The sequence below is a fragment of the Rhinoraja longicauda genome, chromosome 11 (genome assembly GCF_053455715.1).
Source record: "Rhinoraja longicauda isolate Sanriku21f chromosome 11, sRhiLon1.1, whole genome shotgun sequence".
Taxonomy (NCBI): Eukaryota; Metazoa; Chordata; class Chondrichthyes; order Rajiformes; family Arhynchobatidae; genus Rhinoraja; species Rhinoraja longicauda.
The window spans coordinates 27,581,624-27,609,116 of NC_135963.1; the positions used below are offsets into that span (position 1 = coordinate 27,581,624).

Sequence of the window (27,493 nt, forward strand, 5' to 3'; positions counted from 1 at the left end):
ATTAGATTGGAAATGTCTAACCTAAGATCAGGTAAAGACATTTAAATTGAATAATTTAATATTTATTTTTAGTTTAATGATTTTAATTATTTAATATGATATTTTAAACATGTTTTTGAATGATTAAAATTGCTTTAAAATATCTCTGTTTATCAAAGACATTTAGGGACAGTTACAAAGCTTTAATAATTCTTGGAATTATTCAATTAATAGTGGAAAACAAGGCTTCATCTCTAGTCTTGCCTTCTGTCAAAAGGTAGAGAATGTCCTGAAACAGGAACCCAGGGGAGATTCCCTGTTTCATTTAGTCAATCTAGTTAATTCATGTAGCCCAGATTATTTATGCAGATGGTCAGGGATGGTAGGACTGAGTTGATCTTGATGAATCTGAAAGGAAAATGTAGTACACAACACGTGCATGATGGGTGAAAGATATGGCAAATGGAGTATGATACTGGAAAATATGAAATTATCCATTGTGTTGAGTAAAATTTTATAAAAGCTTGTTCTTGAGATGATCCTAGGAAGGATGTGCTGGCTTTTGAGAGGGTCCAAACTCTGCCAGAAGGTATTATGATGCTTAACGCATAGTCCCAAGAAAACACTATGACAAACTAAAAAGATTGATTTATTCTTTAACTGCATGCATTTGTTGCTTAATCACTATTTGTTTTATTCTTTACTTGTCTTGTTATATTTAGCGAGGATATTTTTAATTTGAATTATCAGTGCAGCAGGAGAAAGGAAGTTTTATTTACATTTGTTCCTTTGCAGTCTTTATGCATAATAAAATAGTTCAATGTGAAATCTGCACGCAGCAGTAGATGGCTTTATAGTTGTAATTTCAGCACTGTCTTAAATCCATCACTGAAAGAGTGGAATTCAGAACTAGACTCATAAGCCAAACTAAAAATGGCTTTTCAACTTTATTTTTTTTAGTATTTTTTTAAAGCCCGTGACTCTCGTAGTACAGCAGAATATTCATTCCATAAAATTATCTTTAGTCATCCATCTTGACATCAGAACAGCTATGTGAACTTGATACAGTTTCAATCTAATTTGTAAAATTGCACCTGTATAGTAACATACAGTGCCCTCCATAATGTTTGGGACAAAGACCCATCATTTATTTGCGTCTGTACTCCACAATTTGAGATTTGTAATAGAAAAAAATCACATGTGGTTAAAGTGCACATTGTCAGAATTTATTAAAGGCCATTTTTATACATCTTGGTTTCACCATGGGAAATTACAGCTGTGTTTATACATGGTCCCCCCATTTCAGGGCACCATAATGTTTGGGACACATGGTTTCACAGGTGTTTAATTGCTCAGGTGTGTTTAATTGCCTCCTTAATGCAGGTATAAGAGAGCCCTCAGCACCTAGTCTTTCCATCACCTTTGAAAACATTTATTGCTGTTTATCAACATGAGGACCAAAGTTGTACCAATGAAAGTCGAAGCCATTATCAGACAGAAACAAAAATAAAACTGTTAGAGATATCAGCCAACCCTTAGGCTTACCAAAATCAACTGTTTGTAACATCTTTAAGAAGAAAGAGAGCACTGGTGAGCTTACTAATCGCAAAGGGACTGGCAGGCCAAGGAAGACCTCCACAGCTGACGACAGAAGAATTCTTTCTATAATTAAAAAAAATCCTCCGATAGATCAGAAACACTCAATAGACAATAGACGATAGACAATAGGTGCAGGAGTAGGCTATTCGGCCCTTCGAGCCAGCACCGCCATTCAATGTGATCATGGCTGATCATTCTCAATCAGTACCCCGTTCCTGCCTTCTCCCCATACCCCCTGACTCCGCTATCCTTAAGAGCTCTATCTAGCTCTCTCTTTAATGCATTCAGAGAATTGGTCTCCACTGCCTTCTGCGGCAGAGAATTCCACAGATTCACAACTCTCTGAAAAAGTTTTTCCTCTTCGTTCTAAATGGCCTACCCCTTATTCTTAAACTCTGACCCCTTGTTCTGGACTTCCCCCAAAATTGGGAACATGTTTCCTGCCTCTTAACGTGTCCAACCCCTTAATAATCTTATACGTTTCAATAAGATCCCCTCTCATCCTAAATTCCAGTGTATACAAGCCTAGTCGCTCCAGTCTTTCAACATATGACAGTCCCACCATTCCAGGAATTAACCTAGTAAACCTACGCTGCATGCCCTCAATAGCAAGAATATCCTTCCTCAAATTTGGAAACTAAAACTGCACACAGTACTCCAGGTGCGGTCTCACTAGGGCCCTGTAGAACTGCAGAAGGACCTCTTTGCTCCTATACTCAACTCCTCTTGTTATGAAGGCCAACATTCCATTGGCTTTCTTCACTGCCTGCTGTACCTGCATGCTTCCTTTCAGTGACTGATGCAATAGGACACCCAGATCTCGTTGTACGTCCCCTTTTCCTAACTTGACATCATTCAGATAATACTCTGCCTTCCTATTCTTACCACCAAAGTGGATAACCGCACATTTATCCACATTAAACTGCATCTGCCATGCATCCGCCCACTCACACAACCTGTTCAAGTCACCCTGCAACCTCATGGCATCTTCCTCACAGTTCACACTACCACCCAGCTTTGTATCATCTGCAAATTTGCTAATGGTACTTTTAATTCCTTCATCCAAGTCATTAATGTATATTATAAATAGCTGCGGTCCCAGCACCGAGCCTTGCGGTACCCCACTGGTCACTGCCTGCCATTCTGAAAGGGACCCATTTATCCCCACTCTTTTCTTTCTGTCTGTCAACCAATTTTCTATCCATGTCAGTACCCTACCTCCAATACCATGTGCTCTAATTTTGCCCACTAATCTCCTATGTGGAACCTTGTCGAAGGGTTTCTGAAAGTCGAGGTACACCACATCCACCGGCTCTCCCCTGTCAATTTTTCTAGTTACATTCCCCTTTGTAAATCCATGCTGACTCGGAACGATCCTGTTACTACTATCCAAATGCTCTGCAATTTTGTCTTTTATAATTGACTCCAGCATCTACCCTAACACTGATGTAAGACTAACTGGTCTATAATTTCCCGTTTTCTCTCTCCCTCCTTTCTTAAAACGTGGGACAACATTAGCTACCCCCCAATCCACAGGAACTGATCCTGAATCTATAGAACATTGGAAAATGATTACCAATGCGTCCACAATTTCTAGCGCCACCTCCTTAAGTACCTTGGGATGCAGACCATCAGGCCCTGGGGATTTATCAGCCTTCAGTCCCATCAGTCTACCCAACACCATTTCCTGCCTAATGTGGATTTCCTTCAGTTCCTCCGTCACCCTAGGATCTCTCACCACTAGAACATCTGGGAGATTGCTTGAATCTTCCTTCGTGAAGACAGATCCAAAGTACCGGTTCAACTCTTCAGGAGTCAGGTGTGGATTTGTCAATGACCACTGTCCACAGAAGACTTAATGAACAGAAATACAGAGGCTACACTGCAAGATGCAAACCACTGGTTAGCTGCAAAAATAAGATGGCCAGGTTACAGTTTGTGAAGAAGTACTTCAAGGAGCAACCACAGTTCTGGAAAAAGGTCTTGTGGACAGATGAGACGAAGATTAATTTATATCAGAGTGATGGCAAGAGCAAAGTATGGAGGAGAGAAGGAACTGCCCAAGATCCAAAGCATACCACCTCATCCGTGAAACACGGTGGTGGGGGTGTTATGGCCTGGGCATGTATGGCTGCCGAAGGTACTGGTTCACTTGTCTTCATTGATGATACAACTGCTGATGGTAGTAGCATAATGAATTCTGAAGTGTATAGACACATCCTATCTGCACAAGTTCAAACAAATGCCTCTAAACTCATTGGCCGATGGTTCATTCCACAGCAAGACAATGATCCCAAACATATTGTTAAAGCAACAAAGGAATTTTTCAAAGCTAAAAAATGGTAAATTCCTGAGTGGCCAAGTCAATCACCCGATCTGAACCCAATTGAGCATGCCTTTTATATGCTTAAGAGAAAACTGAAGGGGACTAGCCCCCAAAACAAGCATTAGCTAAAGATGGCTGCAATACAGGCCTGGCAGAGCATCACCAGAGAAGATACCCAGCAACTGGTAATGTCCATGAATCGCAGACTTTAAGCAGTCATTGCATGCAAAGGATATGCAACATTATACTAAACATGACTACTTTCATTTACATGACATTGCTATGCCCCAAACATTATGGTGCCCTGAAATGGGGGAACTGTGTAAACACCGCTGTAATTTCCACATGGTGAAACCAAAATGTTTAAAAATGGCCTTTATTAAAATCTGACAATGTGCATTTTAACCACATGTGATTTTTTTCTATTACAAATCTCAAATTGTGGAGTACAGGGGCAAATAAATAAATGATGGGCCTTTGTCCCAAACATTATGGAGGGCACAAATAGAGGTTATTTAATTTTATTTTAATAATCACAATAAATTAAGTGAAACCTCTTGCTCAAAATGTCATTTTCAAAAAGATCTTACTGATATTCTAACTTGGATTATTTCTCTTATCTAATGTCATTTACAATTATGTTAACAGTGTAATTAAAATTTTCATTTTTTAACATAATCTTTCTGATTATTTTGTAATCACCAAGATAAATTGATGGTTTTAACAGAACAGCTGAATGATTAAAATGATTCATTGTTTGTTTTTGAAAATTTTGTGTGATACATTTTCATATGTCTCTGAGCATCAAGAATTTTAGTGAGCTTAATGCAGGAAGACTTCTGCACCTGATTTTCCTTTCAACACCAAGAACGTGTTTTATGTGTGCTTGGTTTACTTTTTTTAGAATAATGCGTTTGCCTAATTGCTACTGAAGTTTAATTTACTTGCTCCTATTTTGTGAATAACGTGCTCAGATTTGTGCCTGACAAACTTGCACATCAGCTTGCAAAGTTATCTTGTAAGTTCAGCTATTCTTAACAGAAAGAAAACTCAAATGATTGCCTGCAACTATTTGGTTATATGTTTAAATGTATCTGCCTTTGGGATATATTTTTCCTTATGTTGGATCATGGCATATGTTTGATTTATGTACTTTTTGATTTACATGCTGTTTTTCAAGCCCGTAACCCCCATCTGAAACATGTAAAACACAAGTTGCCTGTATTTTGTTTAAACATTAGGGTTAATTTTTACACATTTTATTTGTGTTCACTTTAATTAATTAAGGCAAAGTGAAAATGTCACTGTCAACATTTTACCTGAACATTTACATATTCAGTTGGAAAAGATCGCATTATCAAAATCGTAAAAAACTGAAATATTCATTTTAGGATCATTGTTGTCTAATATGGTTTTATACGTTAATATGAATATTTATCTGAACAACTCAAAAGTATATGAACATTTTGAACAATTCACTATCAGTCAATTTTGCAAAAAGCAATGTTGCTCCAGCTATTTCCTTTTACTGGTACACAGCATAACAGTGAGGTAACTAATTGGGACAGTTTAAAGCAAAGGCAGGAGAAGGAACTCTATAGCCTACTTTGGAAAAATAATACTGAGAGTAACTTTAATTCATAGCAGTGAATTTTCAGCCATACCTCATTTTTTTTTACAGGTTTAAAATCACAGATTCTGAAACTTAGAATGCATTGCTTGGCCTAACTGTTTTTCTTCTTTCTACAGATTTTTGAGCATGTGTACAAGACATTTTGGCAGTGTCGTGGCTCAAACAATTCGAACACATAAAACTGATCAGTTTCCACTACTTCTTATTATAATGGGAAAAAGATCATCAAATGAAGTTTTGAATGTGATTCAAGGTAATTTCTAGTGCCCGATTGATATTTTGGGATATAATTTGTGTTAAAAAATATGTTTAAAACATATATATACACACACATAAATGTTCATTCTAATATGGATGACATGATATTTGAATGAGGTATCTTTTTATGTACTCCAATGCCTATAAAATTAAATTGCCAGTCAAAGTGCATTATGCTAAATTCATCTTCTCAAGATTTTTATTGTACTATCAAGTCTAATTCATCCAAATAGATCTTTCTTTATCTGCAAGATGCAAGTAAGTTAAAGAATATGATTTAAGAATAACTGCAGGCACTCAAAAGAAATCCTTTCAATCTAATCTTGAATTCATACCCTTCTTCAATAGTGCCACTTCTTAATGCCTTTCTAATGAAAGCTGGAATTGCTTCCCTATATTAAACATTCAGTAATCTTAATAACTAAAAGCTCAATTGTGTTCCTTTGTTGCTAGGTAACACAACAGTAGATGATTTAATGATGCGGCTGATGAATGCCATGGAGATCTTTGCAGCTCAACAACAAGAGGATATAAGGGATGAGGTAAAACTTGCTGTAATCTATAAGAATATCTTGTGAATATGACAAGTCTTTCCAAAAATCAGAGAAGCATGCAAAAATAATAGCTAAGTATTTCAAGAAGCTTATAAAAGATATGAAGAGACAAAAGCAATATTTAAATGAATTATTTATATTATAGGGATCTTTATTATAAGTTGCTTCACTGGAGCATTGACAAACAGAATTTGAATCTGACCTGTATCATGAGATAACAGGGCAGCTGACAGTGCTGCTTGGTGAAAGTGTTGGAACTTAAGCAGTTTCTTGAAGGAGAAAAGGTCAAGAATTCTAGTGAGAAAATTGCAGAGTTTTGGATCCTGGCAACTGCAGCATGGCCTCCAATGTTGTAGCAGTTATATTCAATGAGGCCAGATCTAAAACACAGATGTTGCAGAAATATTGCAGGGAAATTGCAAAAAGTTGTGGATGTAGCCAAGTCCATTGCATAGAAAACCCTCCTCACCATTTACTCCATCTATACTTCATACTGCCTTGGGAAAGTAGCCAACATAGTCAAAGATCTTTCTCACCTCAGTCATTACCTCTTCTCCCCTCTCCTATGGGGCAGGAGAGTTATAATAGCTTTAAAAGCACATACCAGGGATTCAGTTTCTTCCCTCTGTTATAAGACTGCCAAACATTCCTACCATAAATTAGGGTGCAGTCCCAATCTTCCAATCTACCTTATTGCAGACCTTGAATTCTTTACTCTGTAACTGTAACTATAATGCTGATGATCTTGACAGCAGGTAAGCTGAAGCAGGGCAAAGTAGAGTGATGTCACAGTGGAGGAAAAAAACATTCTTTATTGAGGCACTGATATGTGACCAGAAGCTGAAAATTGACACAAGGCTGTACAGAATCTGGCTCATATTCAAAAACTGCCAGGGATGAAAATTGTGTCAGTGGCAGAGAGGATACTGACGGGATGACCAAAGAAAATATCTTTCCAATCCTTGTTTCATAAAAGGAACAGGATGCAGGTTCCGGTTTTGGAGCTTTTCAAAGCAGGAACCGACTGAAAATTACAACAGGTTATGCTGTAGGTTACATTTGTAAAAAGAGACAGTATATGTTTAGTGGCAATAAAGGAGTTTCTAAAATATGTGAATGTGCTTTGAATGAAAGCCTAAGTAAATCAATGAAATGTACAATTGCCTTTTAACCTTTCATGTAAAAACTAAGTCAACAAACTGATTTATATATTATGGAATGTAACAAAGGTATTTTTGGTCTTGTCCATTTTGATTTATTGACGTAAAAAGATTGACTCTTTGCCAGTATTCAGTTTTTCTTTCATTATGTTAAAGGTGGCAATATAACAACCTGGTATTGTAAATTCTGAACAGTAGTGTTAAGGAACACGTTGCCAGGTGAATTTGAGTTTGAAATGGAGGTTTTGTATGCAGTGCAAATGTAGCCAAATAAAAATACAGTCACAATTCTAATCTTTAAGAATTTGTTTTTAACTTGGGTTTGTATTTCCCCAATCATGATAAACTATGTTAGTAGTCAGATCATGTAAATGCAGATTTTTCAAATTTGTGTTTACATATAGGTACGTTACACTGGAAAGCTTTGTTCCAAGATGTTGGCTGTTAACTTACCAGATGATTAATAACTTGGTGTTGCATGACAGACAACAAAATGTTTAAGTTAGTCATACACAAGTGTAATGAGTAGATATACAGAATAAACCACAAGTATTTAGAACTTAGCACACCTGCCTTTTGCTGTCTGACTGTTGCCTGAGGATTAGGCTATTTTGTGGATTACAGTAACTCTTTCTGACATGTTTGCTAGGTGGGGTTCATTTTAAAGACAGCAGTATTTGATAATATCTCCACATTACATTCTTTTATTTCAGCTGTCAAAGGTTATTACTGTAAAAAGTAGTCACAGTTGCACAACTGACAAAACTTGTTGAAATTGCATTTCAACACAAGTACATTGTGCAAAGCTGAACATTTTTGTATGCCAAAAATGTTAAATTACCAAGCAAATAAATGTATGGACAAAAAATTATTCCAGAAATCCATTTATTGAAAAAACAAATCCATCAAATGGTGACATACACCACCATTCAACCTTCAAGCCATGCTTTGTCATTCAGGGCTGAAAACAGTTTTCTATTGAATTTATGAGATCAAAATTTACACTTGGTAAAATGGATATTAGTTGCTCAATAAAACCATAAAATGTAGTTGGCCATATTACTGTTTTCAGCTCAACGATAGCCCATTGAATATTTCTCAAAGCAAACCACTGATCAGCCAAACTAGCTGTGTGGAAAGGAAGTCTGCCTGTTTCCCATGAATTTCAAGGTCTCAGTGACTGCATTAGACACCAAATATCAATTTTAGGAGTCAGATGGATGGAAAGTGACACATGCACACACTCCACCCAATCTTACTAGAATTCTGTTAAGGAAGATTTAATTCAATTCTGATTTTTTTAAATTGCTAATTAGATGGACAAAAATGAATTGAACAAACCCATGGAATGCTGCTGCCATTTTCCTAATCATGACCGTGACTCTATGGCCTTTAGAGGAATCCATTTGGCTAACAGTTTAGAGGCTGAAATGGTGAACTGCATCAGTAGGTCTATTCACACATCAGCTGACAAATTGAAATATAGCCAGAAGGCAAAATTGCAGCTGTCTTCACTCCCGGAATGCTCGCAGTTTGATGCACTCATGTGGTCAGCCACCTAAAAAGTCAAAATTGGCTGCAAAACTTCCATAACTATGAATCTCACGTCTCATTTCGAATTCTTCATTTACCTTGAGTGTGTGGATATGTAACTTTTGAACTCAAAAGTCCACACCTGCATTTAGTCAAATCTGAAATCAGTTTCAAACAGCCATGCTTTAGAGAGATATCTTTTCTCTCGCACAAAAAGCAAAGCCTGTTGTTGGAATATTTGGCTTCATGCGATGAACACCACAAGGCGATTTGATGTACATCAGTCATGGCTGGCAGACTTTTCGATATTACCTTCAGTCACAACCTGCACAGAATTGCATTGGTGCTATCATGGTACAGCAAGCAATTCACCCAACTCTTACATGTCTAATCGCTTTTATCCTCTTTCTTACCTTATATCCCCCATCAAAGATATATATATCTTTATTTGATCTTCCAAAAACTGCCACCTCACATTCATTCCATCTGCCATTGCTCTGATCAATATCACTCTGTCGCCTGTGATTATCTCATGATAAAATGTATGTAGGTTAATTGGCTGGGTAAATGTAAAAATTGTCCCTAGTGTGTGTAGGATAGTGTTAATAGTGTTAGTGTGCGGGGATCGCTGGGCGGCGCGGACTTGGTGGGCCGAAAAGGCCTGTTTCCGCGCTGTATATATATGATATGATATGATATGATAAAACATAACACCAAGTTTCTTGCATCATCCCTCTATCTTCAATACTTACGAAATTGTTGTGGTTTTTTTTAGCTACAATATCTTGGTGATAAACCTGTAGCATCTTCCTTACGTGCAGTGTCTAGAACTGATCACAGTGCTGTTGGTGGGGTCCAACCAAATCATTCTACAGTTGAAACATAATTTTTTGTCTTTCGTCTCCTACATTGTTTGAGGAAAGGATCAAAATTCTGTCTAATTAGTGTTATTTTTAATAGAGCGATCATGGTTTAGGGATTTCAATTTTTAATCAGTTATAAAGTTCCAGGCAACTATTTAGAAATTGCAAAAAAGAGAAGCAATATTACACCTGCCCCCCCCCCCTCCCCTCTCCTGCCTATGCCTTGGCTCATATTCTCAATTCCAATCCTTCAAATATGTGTTGAGTTCTCAATTCCCCAATCCTTCAAATATGTGTCCACCACTTCCTTTAATATCTCCCAACGATCCAGCCTCAAAGACCTCCCAGAGAAAACTCTAGCGACTCTCCACTAACTGTGAGAAGAAATTCCCTTGCATTTCACTGTTCGCTGGGGAAAACGATGTGGAGGCTGATGAACTAAGGGGTGACATGCGGATATTCTGGAACATCTTTGTTTCAGGAACATTTTTATTCGAAATGTAGGTGTACAATATGATTGATAAATCCTCAAAGCTATCTAAGGATGCTAAGGGAAGAAAAGGTGGAGATTGCTGGTACTCTGACAGGTTTTTGCATCTTCATTAGGCACACATGAGGTACCAGAAGACTGAAGGATAGGTAGTGTACCTGTACCTTTTCATACCTCTAGTTTCCCTCTCCCCTGGCTCTCAGTCTGAAGAAGGGTCTCAACCCAAACCATCACCTATTCCTTTTCTCCAGAGATGCTGCCTGACCCGCTGTTACTCCATTTTTGCGTCTATCTTCATGTAAACCAACATCTGCAGTTCCTTCCTACACATTCGAAAACAAAATAGCATGGTTTTGTGCAGGGGAATTCATGACTCATAAATCTGATTGGGTTTTTTGAAAATTGGGCAAAGGAATGGAAGTTAAACAGGAGACCCCTGTTGTTTACAAATCCAATCCTGTTCTCACACTGTGCCAAAACTCACACATTGGCACAAAAGCTGTTATCTTGGTGCAAAATAGGATTGATAATTTTTTTGCAATACTAAATAAAATCAATTTAAGGCTGACTATTTTAACATCAACAAAGGAATGGAGTATAGGTAAATTAATTTGTAATTTTTTCTATTTATGTATTTTTTGGCTCTCTATATTCTAACTGGGACTATCATGTTGCGTAAATTTAAATTGATATAACATTTTTCAAATGCTGAAAATCAAAACCAAAACTGCATATGCTGGAAAACTGAAGCAAAACAATACAATGCAAAAAAAACAGTAGGTCAGACAGCATCTGTGGAAAGGGAATCAGTTATTTTTTCTAACATCCTTCATCTGAATTGGGAAGGAGAGAAAACAAGTTAGTTTTAACTTGCAGAGAGGATTGGAGAAGGATGGTTCAGGCAAAGGGAATACCTCCAATAAGGGGAGGCTAGATTTGCTGTGACGAACTGTTTATGAAGCTGGCTGGTTGATATATCAATGCAGGACATTAGATAGAAAACAAAGAAGCGTGTAAAATCGTGTGAAAGGCAGATCAATATTGTAGGAAAGAACAAGCAAATCAAGTAGTTTGAATGAAGAGAGCAAAACTGAGGGTGACCTACAGCAGAACCAGCCAGTGCAGATAGAACCAAGGAAAGCAAAATAGAAGAAATTGTTGAATTCAGTATCAAGTCTGGAAAGTTTCAAGGTGCCCAGATGAAAGATATGATGCTGTTTCTTAATTTACTTTATGAATTCTCAGGTAATTGGACATTTAAAAAAATAGATCAATTAGGCTCTCAATCTTTTGTAGAAAAGATGGATTACAATTTAATTAAAGCACCCAGAACTTAATTAAAACATTAAGATAAAATTTTAAAGGTAATTAAACCAGTTACCTTTTACCTTTACTGTTGGCACCTTTATTCAAATGAATGTGATTGTAAAATGTATCTGCTCCATGCTCTGATCCTGGAATTCAGCAATGGACCAGGTGTAGATGTACCTATTTACATCGGCGAAACCAAACGCAGGCTCGGCGATCGTTTCGCTCAACACCTTCGCTCAGTCCACCTCAACCAACCTGATCTCCCGGTGGCTGAGCACTTCAACTCCCCCTCCCACTCCCAGTCTGACCTTTCTGTCATGGACCTCCTCCAGTGCCATAGTGAGGCCCACCGGAAATTGGAGGAACAGCACCTCATTTTTTGCTTGGGCAGCTTGCAGCCCAGCGGTATGTACATTGACTTCTCCAACTTTAGATAGCTCCTCTGTCCCTCTCTTCCCCTCCCCCTTCCCAGTTCTCCCTCTATTTTCCTGTCTCCACCTATATCCTTCCTTTGTCCCGTCCACCTGACATCAGTCTGAAGAAGGGTCTCGACCGGAAACGTCACCCATTCCTTCTCACCTGAGATGCTGCCTGACCTGCTGAGTTACTCCAGCATTTTGTGAAATAAATACCTATATCTATTCTTCAACTCGTCTTTACAATTTGGAATCACCAGCAAGTGGTAGACATAATCTGGCCCATTGCTTTAGCTGAAGCATACAGTGCCCTCCATAATCTGGATCATTGCTTTAGCTGAAGCATACAGACCCTCAGTCTGAAGAAGGGTCTCGACCCGAAACGTCACCCATTCCTTCTCCCCGAGATGCTGCCTGACCTGCTGAGTTACTCCAGCATTTTGTGAATAGTGCTCTCCATAATGTTTGGGACAAAGACCCATCATTTATTTATTTGCCTCTGTACTCCACAATTTGAAATTTGTAGTAGAAAAAAATCACGTGGTTAAAGAGCACATTGTCAGATTTTAATAAAGGACATTTTTATACATCTTGGTTTCACCATGTAGAAATTACAGCTGTATTTATACATAGTCCCCCCATTTCAGGGCACCATAATGTTTGGGACACATGGCTTCACAGGTGTTTGTAATTGCTCAGGTGTGTTTAATTGCCTCCTTAATGCAGGCACAAGAGAGCGCTCAGCACCTAGTCCTTCCTCCAGTCTTTCCATCACCTTTGAAAACTTTTATTGCTGTTTATCATCATGAGGACCAAAGTTGTACCAATGAAAGTCGAAGCCATTATGAGACTGAGAAACAAGAATAAAACTGTTAGAGATATCAGCCAAACCTTAGGCTTACCATAATCAACTGTTTGGAACATTATTATGAAGAAAGAGAGCACTGCTGAGCTTACTAATCGCAAAGGGACTGGCAGGCCAAGGAAGACCTCCACAGCTGATGACAGAAGAAATCTCTTTATAGTAAAGAAAAATCCCCAAACACCTGTCCGACAGATCAGAAACACTCTTCAGGAGTCAGGTGTGGATTTGTCAATGACCACTGTCTGCAGAAGACTTCATGAACAGAAATACAGAGACTACACTGCAAGATGCAAACTCTGGTAAGCTGCAAAAATAGGATGGTCAGGTTACAGTTTGCCAAGAAGTACTTAAAAGAGCAACCACAGTTCTGGAAAAAGGTCTTGTGAACAGATGAGACAAAGATTAACTTATATCAGAGTGATGGCAAGAGCAAAGTATGGAGGAGAGAAGGAACTGCCCAAGATCCGAAGCATACCACCTCATCTATGAAACACAGTGGTGGGGTGTTATGACCTGGGCATGTATGGCTGCTGAACGTACTGGCTCACGGCTTCATTGATGATACAACTGTTGATGATAATAGCATAATGAATTCTGAAGTGTATAGACACGTCCTAACTGCTCAAGTTCAAACAAATGTCTCAAAACTAATTGGCTGGCGGTTCATTCCACAGCAAGACAATGATCCCAAACATACTGCAAAAGCAACAAAGGAGTTTTTCAAAGATAAAAAATGGTCATTTCTTGAGTGGCTAAGTCAATCACCCAATTGAGCATGCCTTTTATATGCTGAAGAGAAAGCTGAAGGGGACTAGCCCCCAAAACAAGCAGTAGCTAAAGATGGCTGCAATACAGGCGTGGCAGAGAATCACCAGAGAAGACACCCAGCAACTGGCGATGTCCATGAATCGCAGACTTCAAGCAGTCTTTGCATGCAAAGGATATGCAACAAAATACTAAACATGACTACTTTCATTTACATGACATTGCTGTGTCCCAAACATTATGGTGCCCTGAAATGGGGTGACTATGCATAAACTGCTATAATTTCTACATGGTGAAACCAAAATGTACAAAAATGTTCTTTAGTAAAATCTGACCATGTGCACTTTAACCACATGTGATCTTTTCTATTACAAATCTCAACTTGTGGAGTACAGAGGCAAATAAATATTATGGAGAGCACTGTATAAGGAACCCAATATCTTCAGCATATGATGTTAAAATGTACTTTTAACAACTTGTCAAAAACATTAGCTCCATGTTTTGACATGGCTGGATATTGTAGACATACTACAGATTTTGTGTTTCTCCCTATTCAAACCTCCTTGTAGCTTTTGTTACATGCTAGCTTTTACAATGTTCATGCATCTAGTCTTCACCTGTCATATTTATGTTTTCCTGCCTCTCTCCAGAGAACACAAAAGAATATGAATAGACCACCGTACTTTAAGCCTGCCACACAATTAAATATGATCATGACTGATCTCTTCTGACCTAATTTCTGACCTCAATAAGGTCACCCCCATTCCTTGATTCCAAGGAATCTAGACATCTAGACCCAAACGGGTCTCGACCCGAAACGTCACCCATTCCTTCTCTCCCGAGATGCTGCCTGACCTGCTGAGTTACTCCAGCATTTTGTGAATAAATCGATTTGTACCAGCATCTGCAGTTATTTTCTTAGACCCAAACTGTAGTCTCTCTTGATAGGACAACCCTTTTTTCCTGGACTTTGGCCTGGTGAATCTCCATTGTACTGCCTCCAGTGTCACCACAACTTATTTTAAAAGGAGGACCAAAACTGGCTGCAATATTCCAGGTGGGCGCTCACCATCATCCTATGTCCCTTTGTATTTCATCCACTTGCGGTCTTTCCCCTTTTCGATAATGTTGTTTTGATTTATCTTACCACGTTTCACAAAAAGCTACAGTAACAGTGGGTCAGACAACATCTCTTCAGAGATGCTGTCTGACCCGCTGAGTTACTCCAGCTTTTTGGGTCTACGGTTTGAACCAGCATGTACAGTTCGTTCCTACATATTTCATGACCTCACACTTTCCCATATTAAAGTCCATTCGCCAGTCTTTTGCCTGCACACTCGATCTGTCTATAGCCCATTGCGTAATCATAGTATTCCTATCACTGCATGTTCTTCCACCTGTTTTTGTTTCATTGGCAAATTTGGAAATCTTACATACTGTTACTCCAGGTCATTAATGTGAACTGTGAACATTTGGGGAGCAAGAATGGACCCCTGCAGTACTCAATTAGTTATCTGCTTCTTCTGAAGTGAACCCATTTATTCAAACTCTTTATTTTCCCTGTGATAGCCAGTTTTCAATCTATTCTAAAACACGTCTTCCAATATGAATCTTTGGATTCATAATTGTGCATGTAGCCTCTCATGTGGCAAATGGTTTTTGTAAATCTAAATACATCTACAGGTTCTTCTCTATCAACTCTCCCTGTCCATCATCTCCTTTCTTGGTAAATTAAAGATTGTTCCATTTCTAACATTTTGCAGTTCTGATCATTAATCATCATCATGATACATTAATTGTTTCTCTCTCCACTGATGTTGCCTGACGTGCTTCATATTTCCAACAGTTTTTCATTTTTTATTTGTCGTCAATTTATTGTATTTTAATTTCCACTGATAATCTCATACAGATAATCCTTTTGAATTACTTTGAAAAGTACATTTAGATAACCCGTATAGACATTCATTTATCCATTCTTTTAGTAACTTGTTTGTAAAAGGCCCATCATATTAGTCAGATATGAATTTTAAACCAATCTAATCCGGAACCTTTCTGATTATCATAAACTTGTCCAACCAGTTGGTGAATCTTCCTTAATGCCAAATTCCAGTAGCTTCCTCACAACTAACGTTGATTTGACAGTTTTGCCATTATCCACCTTGACCTTCCGCCCTTCTTAATCATAGAGTGTCATTTTACAGTTCAATGGCATAATTCTAAAATCAAGAGCTTTGGAAGTTTATGACATGCGTCATGTGTAATTTCCTCAGCACCACTTTTCAGTTCACTGGAGCGGAAATCATCCAGTCCTGGAGATTTGTTTACCTTAAGTCTCATTACATTTTCCATTAACTTTTTTCTATTTGTATGAAATCTATTAAGTCCCTCCCCTTGAATTTTTTCGCCTTTGCATTGCAATTACTTTGTCCTCTTTCCGAACCGCAAAGGCAGAGGCAAAGTTTAAATTTGTCATTTTCCATTTTATTAACATTCCTACTTTATATTGTGAACATCCAATGTAAAATAAAATTTACAATCAAATTTCCAGTTATAGATTGTGAGGGATTTACTTGAGGCTCGTGTTTGTTTTTTATTTTACTGTGGATAAGAATTTTTGGTAATGAAAAGAGAGAGTTAGATTTAGCTCTTACAGCTAAAGGAATCAAGGGATATGGGGAAAAAGCAGGAACGGGGTACCGATCATATTGAATGGTGGTGCTGGCTCAAAGGGCTGAATGGCCTACTCCACCTATGTTTCTAAATAAAATATTTTGAATTCTCAGATAAGACATTGTTATTGTAAGGATCATAGGAAGAATGAGTAGTATTTGTATCCATGTTTCTGCCCTTGCGTGTATCTCATGGGCAGGTGATATATAATGAACTAAATCAGGTGAAAGTGAAATCAAGTTGCTAATAATCCCAATGGAAAATTTTCAAGTTAAATAAATGTTTTAAAACTGCAAAATATAACAATTATAAAGAATAGAACATTTTGAAAGATTATACAAAAATAAACCCACTATTGCTCTACCTGCAATTGTCTTTTAAAGCTCTGCAAAGTTGAAACAAAACTGTCTTTCGGTGCCTCCATTGGAATTATTAGCAATTCATCTCTAGGAAAGAAATTTGACAATTGAGCTTGTAACATTTTATTGAGTTTGTGTACCGATCAGAAGTTCCTATACTAGGAAATATGAACACTTCGGGCTGGATAGATTTTATATCATTTTGAATGGCTATATAGTCCATTTGGTTAAAATGCAGAGTTAATCTGATGATATTTCATTTTGGCTATTCATTGAAATCAAAACAAAACAATGCAATACCGGAATAGTAGTTGCCTACTTGGATATCTCCCATTTCAACCCTGCCCTGCTGCTTACTACATAGTTTTACTACCTAGCTTACTACCTAGTTTTCCCATCGCATTAACTAACTATAATTGCATTCTTAACAAGAAATGTATCTAATCCAATTGTAATGATATTCATTGCCCTTGCTTTAACTTTCTTTTCTGTGAAAATTACCTTTGATGTTTGTGGTTTATAATTCAAAAGTAAGATGAGAAAATAAAATTCAATGACCTTTTCTTCATTTGGGTTAAAACTGTAATTATGGCACGGTTTAAAATGAATGTTCGCGCAGATTTTAATATTCTCATATATAGAACTGGAGCTTTAGATGCTTGAATGACTGCCTAGTTCAGTGTAATTACTGTGATTCATGGGTTGTTTATTTTGCAAGAGATGAATGGAATTGATCTTAAATTGTTTCGACTTGCCACTGCACCTGATTTGAAATATCTGGGTTGCATACTGTCAGATGGGATAAGCTATCAAGATTAAATGTGTCACTTGCTCGGGTGAAACATTTTTGAAATTAATGTGTATAGTTTACACTTGACGCTGCAATTTTAATCAGCCGTTTACATATTGAAATGTTTTCATAATTGCTGTTTGTAAACCTGTTATTGTTGTCTGATGTCTTCTGGGGAATAAGTTCTCATAAGGAATTTTCTCTCTTCACATAATTAACAGAAAACATTTGTGACAAATTACATGACTTTTCTCACAAAATGCACTTTTGGTATCATTTACTTGGTTTAAATTTTCATGGTTCTTTTTCTTATCAAGTTTGTAAACTTGGGCCATTTAATCAATAGAATACCAACATTTCCCCAGATTTTGATTTTATGGTCATATTCCACAGATAGCTTGCAGCCTAATGGCATGAACATTGAATTCTCTAATATTAGGTAACTAACCTGCAAAACAAGCCCCCCCCCCCCCCCCCATTGTTAACCCCCTTTCCCCCCCCCCCCCACTTCCCTGAGTCCAACCTGACTCACACCTAAACATTTGACAGCAAACAGATTAAACTGCTCACAAATAATAGTACACAACAGGGTAATTTTATGAAACCAATAAATGCTTTGGGTTATCAACTAATTTTAGTTGCCACTTAATTTTTTTATATGTTTTTTTATAAGGATGAACGTGAAGCAAGAGAAAGGGTGAAACGAGAACAAGATGAAGCATACAGAGTTTCTCTGGAAGCAGATCGAGCTAAGGTTTGTGTACTTTTTGTAAGATTTATAAATTTGCAGATAACTCCAAAATTAGTGGTATAATGGATAGTGAAGAAGGTTGTCTTATAGTTCCAACAAAATAGAAATGAACAAGCAACATGGGAAAATATTTAACTAGTTCAAGTTCAAAGTGATGCAGGAAGTTTAAGCCAGGGCAGAACTTACACTGTGAATGGCAGGGCCCTGGGGAGTGTTGTTGACCAGAAAGACCTTGAGTGTGCGTACATAATTCCTTGAAAATAGGAAACACAGATGGACAGAGTGGCGAGGAAGGCAATGGCATTCTGACTTGCATCAACTAAGGCTCTGAGTATGGGACATCATGTTGAAGTTGTACAAGATGTCGGTTAAGTATTATGTGCAGTCTGGTCACATTATTAGGATGGACATGATTAAGCTGGCGGTGCAGAAAGGATTCACAATCATTCACAAAAATATTACCCGGACTGGAGTTATCAGTCAGCTAGGCTCGTTTTCCCTGGAGCTAAGGCGGCTGAGATGCACCCATTCTTACACTAGTTGTACTCCAACCCATTTTGCTTTAATCCCCCCCTCATCAACTCCCCATCGATAAATTCTACCCCTCATCCACATACCAGGGACAATTTACAGTGGCCAATCTTAGGGATGTGGGAGGAAACCAGAACACCCAGGAGAAATCCAGGGCCAACGTTCAAACCCCACAGGATGGTGAATCTGTGGAATTCTTTGCCACAGAAGGCTGTAGAGGCCAAGTCAGTGGATATTTTTAAGGCAGAGATAGATAGATTTTTGATTAGTACAGGTGTCAGAGGTTATGGAGAGAAGACAGGAGAATGGGGTTTGGAGGGATAGATCATGATTGAATGGCGGAGTAGACGATGTGCCGAATGGCCTAATTCTACTCCTGGTCCCTTATGACATTATGACAGAGAAAGCACCAGAGATCAGACTCAAACTCAGTCGCTGGAACTGCGTGGCAGCAACTCTACTTCAGGTGCCGTTGGAATTTCCCCCTTGAAATTCTCTGCATCTGAACTATTCTCATCTCTGATGCTCATTAAAACTCAGTTCTTTAGTTGAACATTTCGGCATTTTCCCAATATCTGGATTTTTGTCAACTTTGGTTCGTCATTCAACATGTGAAAAATTGTGGGATATTTGTTAACATCTTCAGCACACCAGAAAATTAAATTGTTCTTGCTGTCTAACATTAGTGGAAACTGTTTGTGATATCTGAGAAAAAAGGATGCAATCGAGAGGCACAACAGTTGGAATGTTGTGAAGAATTGCCATTAGTTTTCCAGTAAGAACCGGTTAGATTCTCACATCACCTGTGTGGAAGGTGAAGTCCTGTATTTCTTGGTAACTATCCTCTGGCAATCATGCGCTGCTATTAGGCACCTCATGAATTCCCAAGATGGACTCCCACACAGTGACAAGAGTCCCAGAATTTATCACCAGATTAGAGGGTTCTTGTGTAGATTTAAAGCAGGAGAGTGGATATAAGATAAGTGTTTGTATTTTGGATGTCTTAATAGTTGGAGTTTATTTGAATTTTTATATGGTTATAATTGTTCTAGGTTTTTTTTAATATTGAGGGTTGAATTTATGTCCTGAACATGGTCTTACACTGGGGTTAGTACCAACTTCACCCAACGTGTTCTCAACTGGAATGTGAATAAAAGTAATTGGGAACTTAGCACCTAACAATGACTCACTACTTTCCAACTCCCAGCTTTTATCTTTTTAATATTAAGTAAATCAACATTAAGGATTTTCTGTACTTTTTCAACTTTATATTAAATTGGGAGTATAACATGTTAAGATTAAATGCTCCAACTTTTATTTTTCAAATTGTTTGAAATTACTTTTAATATGTTTAAACTCTAAATTAATTTTATTCTTTAGAGTGAAGCACAAGAAAGAGAAATAGCAGAACAGGTGCGTCAAGAACAGATTCGAAAAGAACAAGAGGAAGAACAAGAGGTTAGAATATATTAGCTGAACCTTTTTTTGTATTTTTGCTCTCAACATATTGCACATGTAAATTTCATTTCCAAAGGACAACTTCAGCCACTCAGTAGTAAAGCTGTGGAATTTGCTCACACCACTGTTTTAACCTGTATGCTGGTGCTTCTGGTGCCAACTATGGTTGAGTGGCAGCACTTTGGGCCAAGCAGTTGAAGTTTTAGGTTTCATCCCATTGTCTTGATTGCATTATCCAGTAGTGAGCTTATGTAAATATCTCCACCTTTCTCTCAACATATCGCTCATTAATACCTATAATTCAGGCTAAATGTTTGATACCTGCTTATGTGAAATAACTTAAATATCAGTTACTGCTCTTGTGAGGTGCCTTGAACGTTGATCTCCAGGAAAACCCTCTCTTATACGCAATAATGTTGGCTATTTAAACAACAATAAAATGTCTGTTATTGCCCATTACTTACCTGGCTTTGTCCCACCCCACCTGTCTTCCAGCTTTCTCCCCCCTCCCTCACCCTTATACAGTCAGTCTGAAGAAAGGTCCCAACCCAAAATTTCCTACCCATATCCTCCACTGAGTTACTCATAAGACATAGGAGAAGAATTAGGCCATTCAGCCCGTCGAGACTGTTTTGGCTTTCAATCATGGCTGATCTTATTTTCCCTCTCAATCTTTTCTCCTGCCTTCTCCCTGTAACCTTTCAAACTCTTACTAATCAATCTCCACTTTAAAAATATCCAATGATTTGGCCTCCACAGTCATCTGTGGCAAGGCAATTAATTCCACAGATTCACCACCCTCTGGCAAAATAAATTCCTCATCATCTCTATTTTAAAGGCACATCCTTTATTTTAAAGGCACATCCAGGTCCAGAGCAATCAAACATTTCTCATGTGTTAATCCACTCACCCCCGGGATCAGTCTTGTAGATCTCCTCTGGACCCTCTCCAACGCCAGCACATCCTTCCTCAGATATGTGGCCCTATACTGCACATAATACTCCAAATGTGGTCTGATCGGCGGCTTATGAAGCCTCAACATTATGTCCTTGCTTTCAATCCTAGTCCTCTCTAAATGAATTTGCCTTCCTTACTACCAACTCATCCTGGAAATTAACCTCTGGATAGATGGAAGGGGTGACGCTTTGGGTCGAGACCCTTCTTCATAATGTGAAGAAGGGTCGAGACCCAAAACGTCACCCCTTCCTTCTATCCAGAGATGCTGCCTGTCCCGCTGAGTTACTCGAGCATTTTGTGTCCATATTCGGTGTAAACCAGTATCTGCAGTTCCTTCCTAGAAGTTAACCTTTTGGGAAACCTGCACCAACACACCCAAGTCTCTTTGCAACTCCGCTGTATTCCATTTGTCATTTCTTTGCCCACTCTCCAACCTGTATGAGTCCTTCTGCAGACTCCATGCTTCATCAACACTACCTGCCCCTGCACGTATCTAAATATCGTCAGCAAACCTGGCCATAAAGCTCCAGCCCTTTGTATCTTTTGCTCAAGATTACAGCATCTTCAGTTCCTTATGTCTAATAAAATGCATTTACTGGTTGCAGAACACCTTGGACAAGAATATTCTGGCAATGCACTCATTTTTCTGTGATTATCCATTCATTTACTCTGTGGCTTAAGGATCTTGACAGGAGGAAGATATACAAATTCATAAGGCAGGATTATTCTGCATCTGGCTCACTGTCTAGACTTGCAAACTGTGGTCTACCCACATTTTTTCAAGTTACCGAAGGTTACACAAGCAAAGTCCTCACATCTGGTATCCAGCGAGACACGGAGGACTTTAAGCAGTGTGTAGGAATCACCGTCAAATCTTGAGGCCTTCCTCCCAATGGGAGCCTTTGTAGCATGCCAAATCATTTAGTTCAATTTAGAGATACAGTTTGGAAACAGGCCCTTTTGCCCACCGAGTCTGCGCCGATCAGCGATCCCCGCTCGTTAACGCTATCCTCCACATACTATGGAAAATCTACAGCCGATTAACCTACAAATCCGTAAATCTTTGGAATGAGGGAGGAAACCGAAGATCTCGGAGAAACCCAAGCGGCCACGGGGAGAACGTACAAACTCCGTACAGACAGCACACGTATTCTCCGGAATCGAACCCGGGTCTCTGGCGCTGTAAGGCAGCAACTCTACCACTGCAATTAGAAAGAAAACTTTTTAAGCAAAATAAGGCACTTCTCTGCTTTTACCTTTTTCTAATCTATTCAGGTCAGTGGGCTCACTTTTTGGTATAAAGTTGAGGGCCAGATGTGAAAAGCATTTTGACTTTCCTGAACTAGTCATTGTTGTCCCACGAGGTTCAATGTTGAGATTGCAGCAGAATCTTGATCGATTGGCCAGGTGGGCTGAGGAATGGTTGATGGAATTTAATACAGAGAAATGTGTTAAAATGTTGCATTTTGGGACGTCTAACAAGGGCAGGACCTACACAGTGAATGGGAGGCGTCTGGGAAGTGTTGTTGAACAGAGAGATCGAGGGGTGCAGGTGCATGGTTCCTTGAAGGTCGAGTCACAGGCAGATAAGGTGGTCAAAAAGGCTTTTGGCACATTGTCCTTCAGTCAGAGTATTGAGTATAGACGTTGGGAGGTCATGTTGCAGTTGTTTAAGACGTTGGTGAGACCGCATTTAGAGGATTGTGTTCAGTTCTGGGCACCATGTTGTAGGAAAGATATTGTCAAGCTTGAAAGGGTTCAGAGAAGATTTATGTTGCCAGGACTGGAGGGTCTGAGCTATAGAGAGAGGATGAGTAAGCTGTGTCTCTATTCCTTGGAGCACAGGAGGATGAGGGGTGATCATATAGAGGTATATAAAATCATGAGAGGAATAAATCTGGTAGATGCACAGAATCTCTTGCCCAGAGTAGGGGAATCGAAGACCAGAGGACATAGGTTCAAGGTGAAGGGAAAAAGATTAAATAGGAATCTAAGGGGTAAACTTTTCACACAAAGGGTGTATGGAACAAGCTGCCAAAGGAGGCTGGGACTGTCCCAATGTTTAAGAAACAGTTAGACAGGTACATGGATAGGACAAGTTTGGAGGGATATGGACCAAACACAGGCAGGTGGGACTAGTGTAGTAGCTGGGACATGTTGGCCGGTGTGGACAAATTGGGCCGAAGGGCCCGTTTCCACACTGTATCACTCTATGACTCTATATCATCCAGGTATAGTCACTTAGCAGCAATACATCAGGCTGCACCACTTTACAGATGCATATATACAGAATCCATAGCATTATAGTTTACCGATGCTTTCAAACCTGACTCCTTATAGCTGATTCATCCCTGAGGTCCCATCATTTTTATTGAGTGCTACTTTCAGGAATGCTATTGCTAGTGTCATCCATTGAAAGCTGTATGAATGCTCTGCATTGGATGCCTTCATAAATTGATAGCAGATTTCTTTGTTGCCAGTCGCACCCAAACACACGGGTACTTTCAGAAATTCCCTGTTTTTACTTATCACTACCCATTTAAAATCATTGAATCAAAATCATCACAATAGAAAACAGGTCATTCAGCCTAAAGAGGTGCAGCCTGATGTATTGCTGCTAAGTGACTATACCTGGATGATATAGAGCGTTTCACATTGCCCTGGAATAATTTTAAACTTCAAATATTTTATCAATTAATTCTGAAATTCATAGTTGAATCTACATCCACCACACTTTCAAGTTGAACATTCCAGATCTTAACTACTCATTGCGTTTTTAGTTTTTTGAGCACCAGTGTTGTTGTGCAAGTGAAATATTGTGCATTCAGACAGTAGCCAAAATAGTAACAATGTTCTCGTGCTCTCTTCAAGCTATGTTGAAATTTCTACAGCGTAGTATTTGGGAATATTTAGGACTGATTCTGGCTACTGAACTAGTCAGCGCTGCCACATCACTATTGCAACTGCAATTCACCAACCTTAATTATCTGAAGTTAGTCACTGATATAATGTGAAACATGTCTACTAGTGTGCAGCTAATAAACATCTCCTTTTCTTGATGGTCTGAAGAAAGTTGACGTAATTGTATTGTTTTCTAAACTTCATCTCCAATGAGGTACTTACATTGAATCCTTTAGTGTGACCTTTAGGTGAAATAATTTGCATGTTCTCCCCATGCCCATGTAAATTATCCTTTAATAGCAAGATAAAGAAATAATGGGAGGTTGAAAAGCATGTGTGAAGATGATGAGTTGCAAGGGCACATGGAAATATGGGGAAATGGGAATAATGAGTTAGCTCCCATATTACCAAAGATCCTGACTGCCATATAAATCATTCTTTTTAAAATTAATTTGGGAATTAGAAGTGTTCAACAACAAATGATCTAGCACAAGTGGTTGTGGTATGCTTCAAGAGCTCAATTTGCAAAAATATATTATCCACATGTTATTGATATTAAAAAGAAGCATATGAAAGATTTATTATAAGCAATGGGAATCAATGCACTGTTTTGTTCCCAAGACTGACAACAGATGACATCATTGTGTTTAATCAATTATTTGGTTCAGGAATTACTGTATAAAAAGCAAATAATTTCATTACATGTGAACAAACTATCACGTGACTGATCTATTGCAGTAACCTGTTTGAACCTGTCTCAATTTTTATTAGTTACATGCATCAGTTCTAATAAATACACCATATGGAATAGGCAAACCTCTGCTTTATAAGCTTCATGGCGTAATGCCATTATTGTGAAGAACATTATTGAGAATTTAAATCCAATCCTTTGCAATGGTCACTTGAGAATAGTTGGAGAATATTCCTGGAGCCGTTTGTGTGCGCGGTTAGTCTCTTGAAAACGACAGTACAATTGGTTTGTTTTTCTTTAAAAAATATATATTTTAACTTTATCAGTTCTTGAATTTAATCATAATAGTTCCCAGATGGTATTTATTCATTCAAATTATAATTAACAAGGCCAAATGTTGCTTATGTTAGAAGTCTAAAATGAAAGTAAATTATGCTGGGGGAAGAGAGAGCTAAAGAGAGAGCTTGGTTAATAAGTTTTGATTGGAACTGGAAAAAGTTAGTGATTTATTGGTTTTAATGCAAGTGCAGAAGCAGTGAAGGGGAAAAAACAAAAACTGGTCTGCAATAGGAAGTCTTAACAAGGGCAGGACCTACACAGTAAATGGTAGGGCTCTGGAGAGTGTTGTAGAGCAGAGGGATCTAGGAGTGCAGGTACATGGTTCTATGAAAGTGACGTCACAGGTGGATAGGATCGTCAAAAAGGTTTTCGACACATTGGGCTTCATCAGTCAGAGTATTGAGTATAGAAGTTGGGAGGTCATGTTACAGTTATATAAGACAACTGAGGCTGCATGTAGAGCATTGTGTTCAGTTTTGGTCACCATGTCGTAGGAAAGCTGTTGCCAAGCTGGAAAGGGTGCAGAGAAGTTTTACAAAGATGTTGCAGAACCTGAGGACCTGACCTACAGGGAGAGGTTGGGCAGGCTAGAACTTTAATCCTTGCAGCGCAGGAGGATGAGGGGTGATCTTATAGATATGTCCAAATTCATGAGAGGAATAGATCGGGCAAATGCACAGAGTTTTTAGCCCAGAGTGGGGGAAATCGAGAATCAGGTTTAAGGTGAGGGGGGAAAGATTTAATAGGAACCTGAGGGGTACCATTTTTGCACAAAGGATATTGCACAGGGCGGCACGGTAGCGCAGCGGTAGAGTTGCTGCTTTACAGCGAATGCAGCGCCGGAGACTCAGGTTCGATCCTGACTACGGGTGCTGCACTGTAAGGAGTTTGTACGTTCTCCCCGTGACCTGCGTGGGTTTTCTCCGAGATCTTCGGTTTCCTCCCACACTCCAAAGACGTACAGGTATGTAGGTTAATTGGCTGGGTAAATGTAAAAATTGTCCCTAGTGGGTGTAGGATAGTGTTAATGTGCGGGGATCGCTGGGCGGCACGGACTTGGAGGGCCGAATAGGCCTGTTTCCGGCTGTATAGATATGATATGATGATGTATGGAATGAGCTGCAGGAGGAGGTAGTTGAGACAGGTACTCATTTAAGAAACATTTAGACAGGTACATGAATAGGACAGGTTTAGAGGGATATGAGCCAAACGCATGCAGGTGGGACTGGTGTAGATGAGACATGGTGATTGGTATGGGAAAGTTGGGCCGAAGGGCCTATTTCCACATTGCATGACTCTCTGACTCAATAAGGTGGAAGGTGGAATCTTACAGATTTTAATAATGTAAGATAAAAGAAGATAAAAGTGGGGCAGATATTTAACAAAAAATGGGCTCAACAATGGTAAAAATGGGAGTGATGATTATTACCGAGTGGATGTTGGAGATACAGTGGGTGCTCTTGGGGTGGGGGGAGGTTTCCTCGCAATGCTAAAAGAGGATATTGAAGACATGCTTGGTGGTAGACATGCTATGGTGGAAGCTGATTTTTTTTGTATGTGACTTCTGCTCGCTAAAGAAGCCTCTTGTTGTCCTGGATGAGAACAAATAGGTCAAGAAGTGGTGAAGACTTGGAGAAGCCCTAACTTCAGTGAACCAAACACAGAGTGGGTCACATTGTAGAACTCCTATATTCAGTCCACATTTGTGACCATTAGCACAAAGTAAGAGGTTGGACCAGAAAATTAAAGATACCGGTAACTTCTATTTACCAGTATCTTTAATTTTCTGGTCCAACCTCTTACTTTGTGCTCGAAGGTATCACAAAATGCTGGAGTAACTCAGCAGGTCAGGCAGCATCTAGGAGAGAGGAAATGGGTGACGTTTCGGGTCGAGACCCTTCTTCAGACTGACGCCAGGGGGGCTGGACAATGAAAGGATATAGGTGGAGACAGGAAGACAGTGGGAGAACTGGGAAGGGGGGGGGGAAAGAGAGAGACAGAGGAACTATCTAAAGTTGGAGGTCAATGTTCTTTTAAAGTTGGAGAAGTCAATATTCTTTTAAAGTTGGAGAACTTACTTTGTGCTAATAAGTTTCAACAAAAGCTTGAGTAACAGCACCATTTACAAAGGAGGCAACTCACACCTTTTTAGCTTATATTGTTTAATCCCTATGGGGTAATTCCTGTAGTTTATCGTTGGCAGTTGTGCTGTTTTAATCAAGTTTGAAACCTGGCTGCCACAGCTGTCCTATAAGTGAAGCAGTGTGTAAGCAGTGACCACGATTCGGATATAG

At 38.9% G+C, this 27,493-nt stretch overlaps 1 protein-coding gene across 1 annotated transcript in view; it reads left to right on the forward strand.

Annotated features, from left to right (window-relative positions):
- faf1 (Fas (TNFRSF6) associated factor 1) overlaps positions 1–27,493 on the forward strand; it is a 208,424-nt gene that overhangs the window by 157,239 nt on the left and 23,692 nt on the right. The window contains exons 14-17 of the mRNA XM_078408556.1: positions 5,654–5,790; positions 6,249–6,337; positions 18,245–18,325; positions 20,234–20,311. Of these exons, the coding sequence (XP_078264682.1) occupies positions 5,654–5,790; positions 6,249–6,337; positions 18,245–18,325; positions 20,234–20,311 (385 nt within the window). The remainder of the gene's footprint in view (positions 1–5,653; positions 5,791–6,248; positions 6,338–18,244; positions 18,326–20,233; positions 20,312–27,493) is intronic.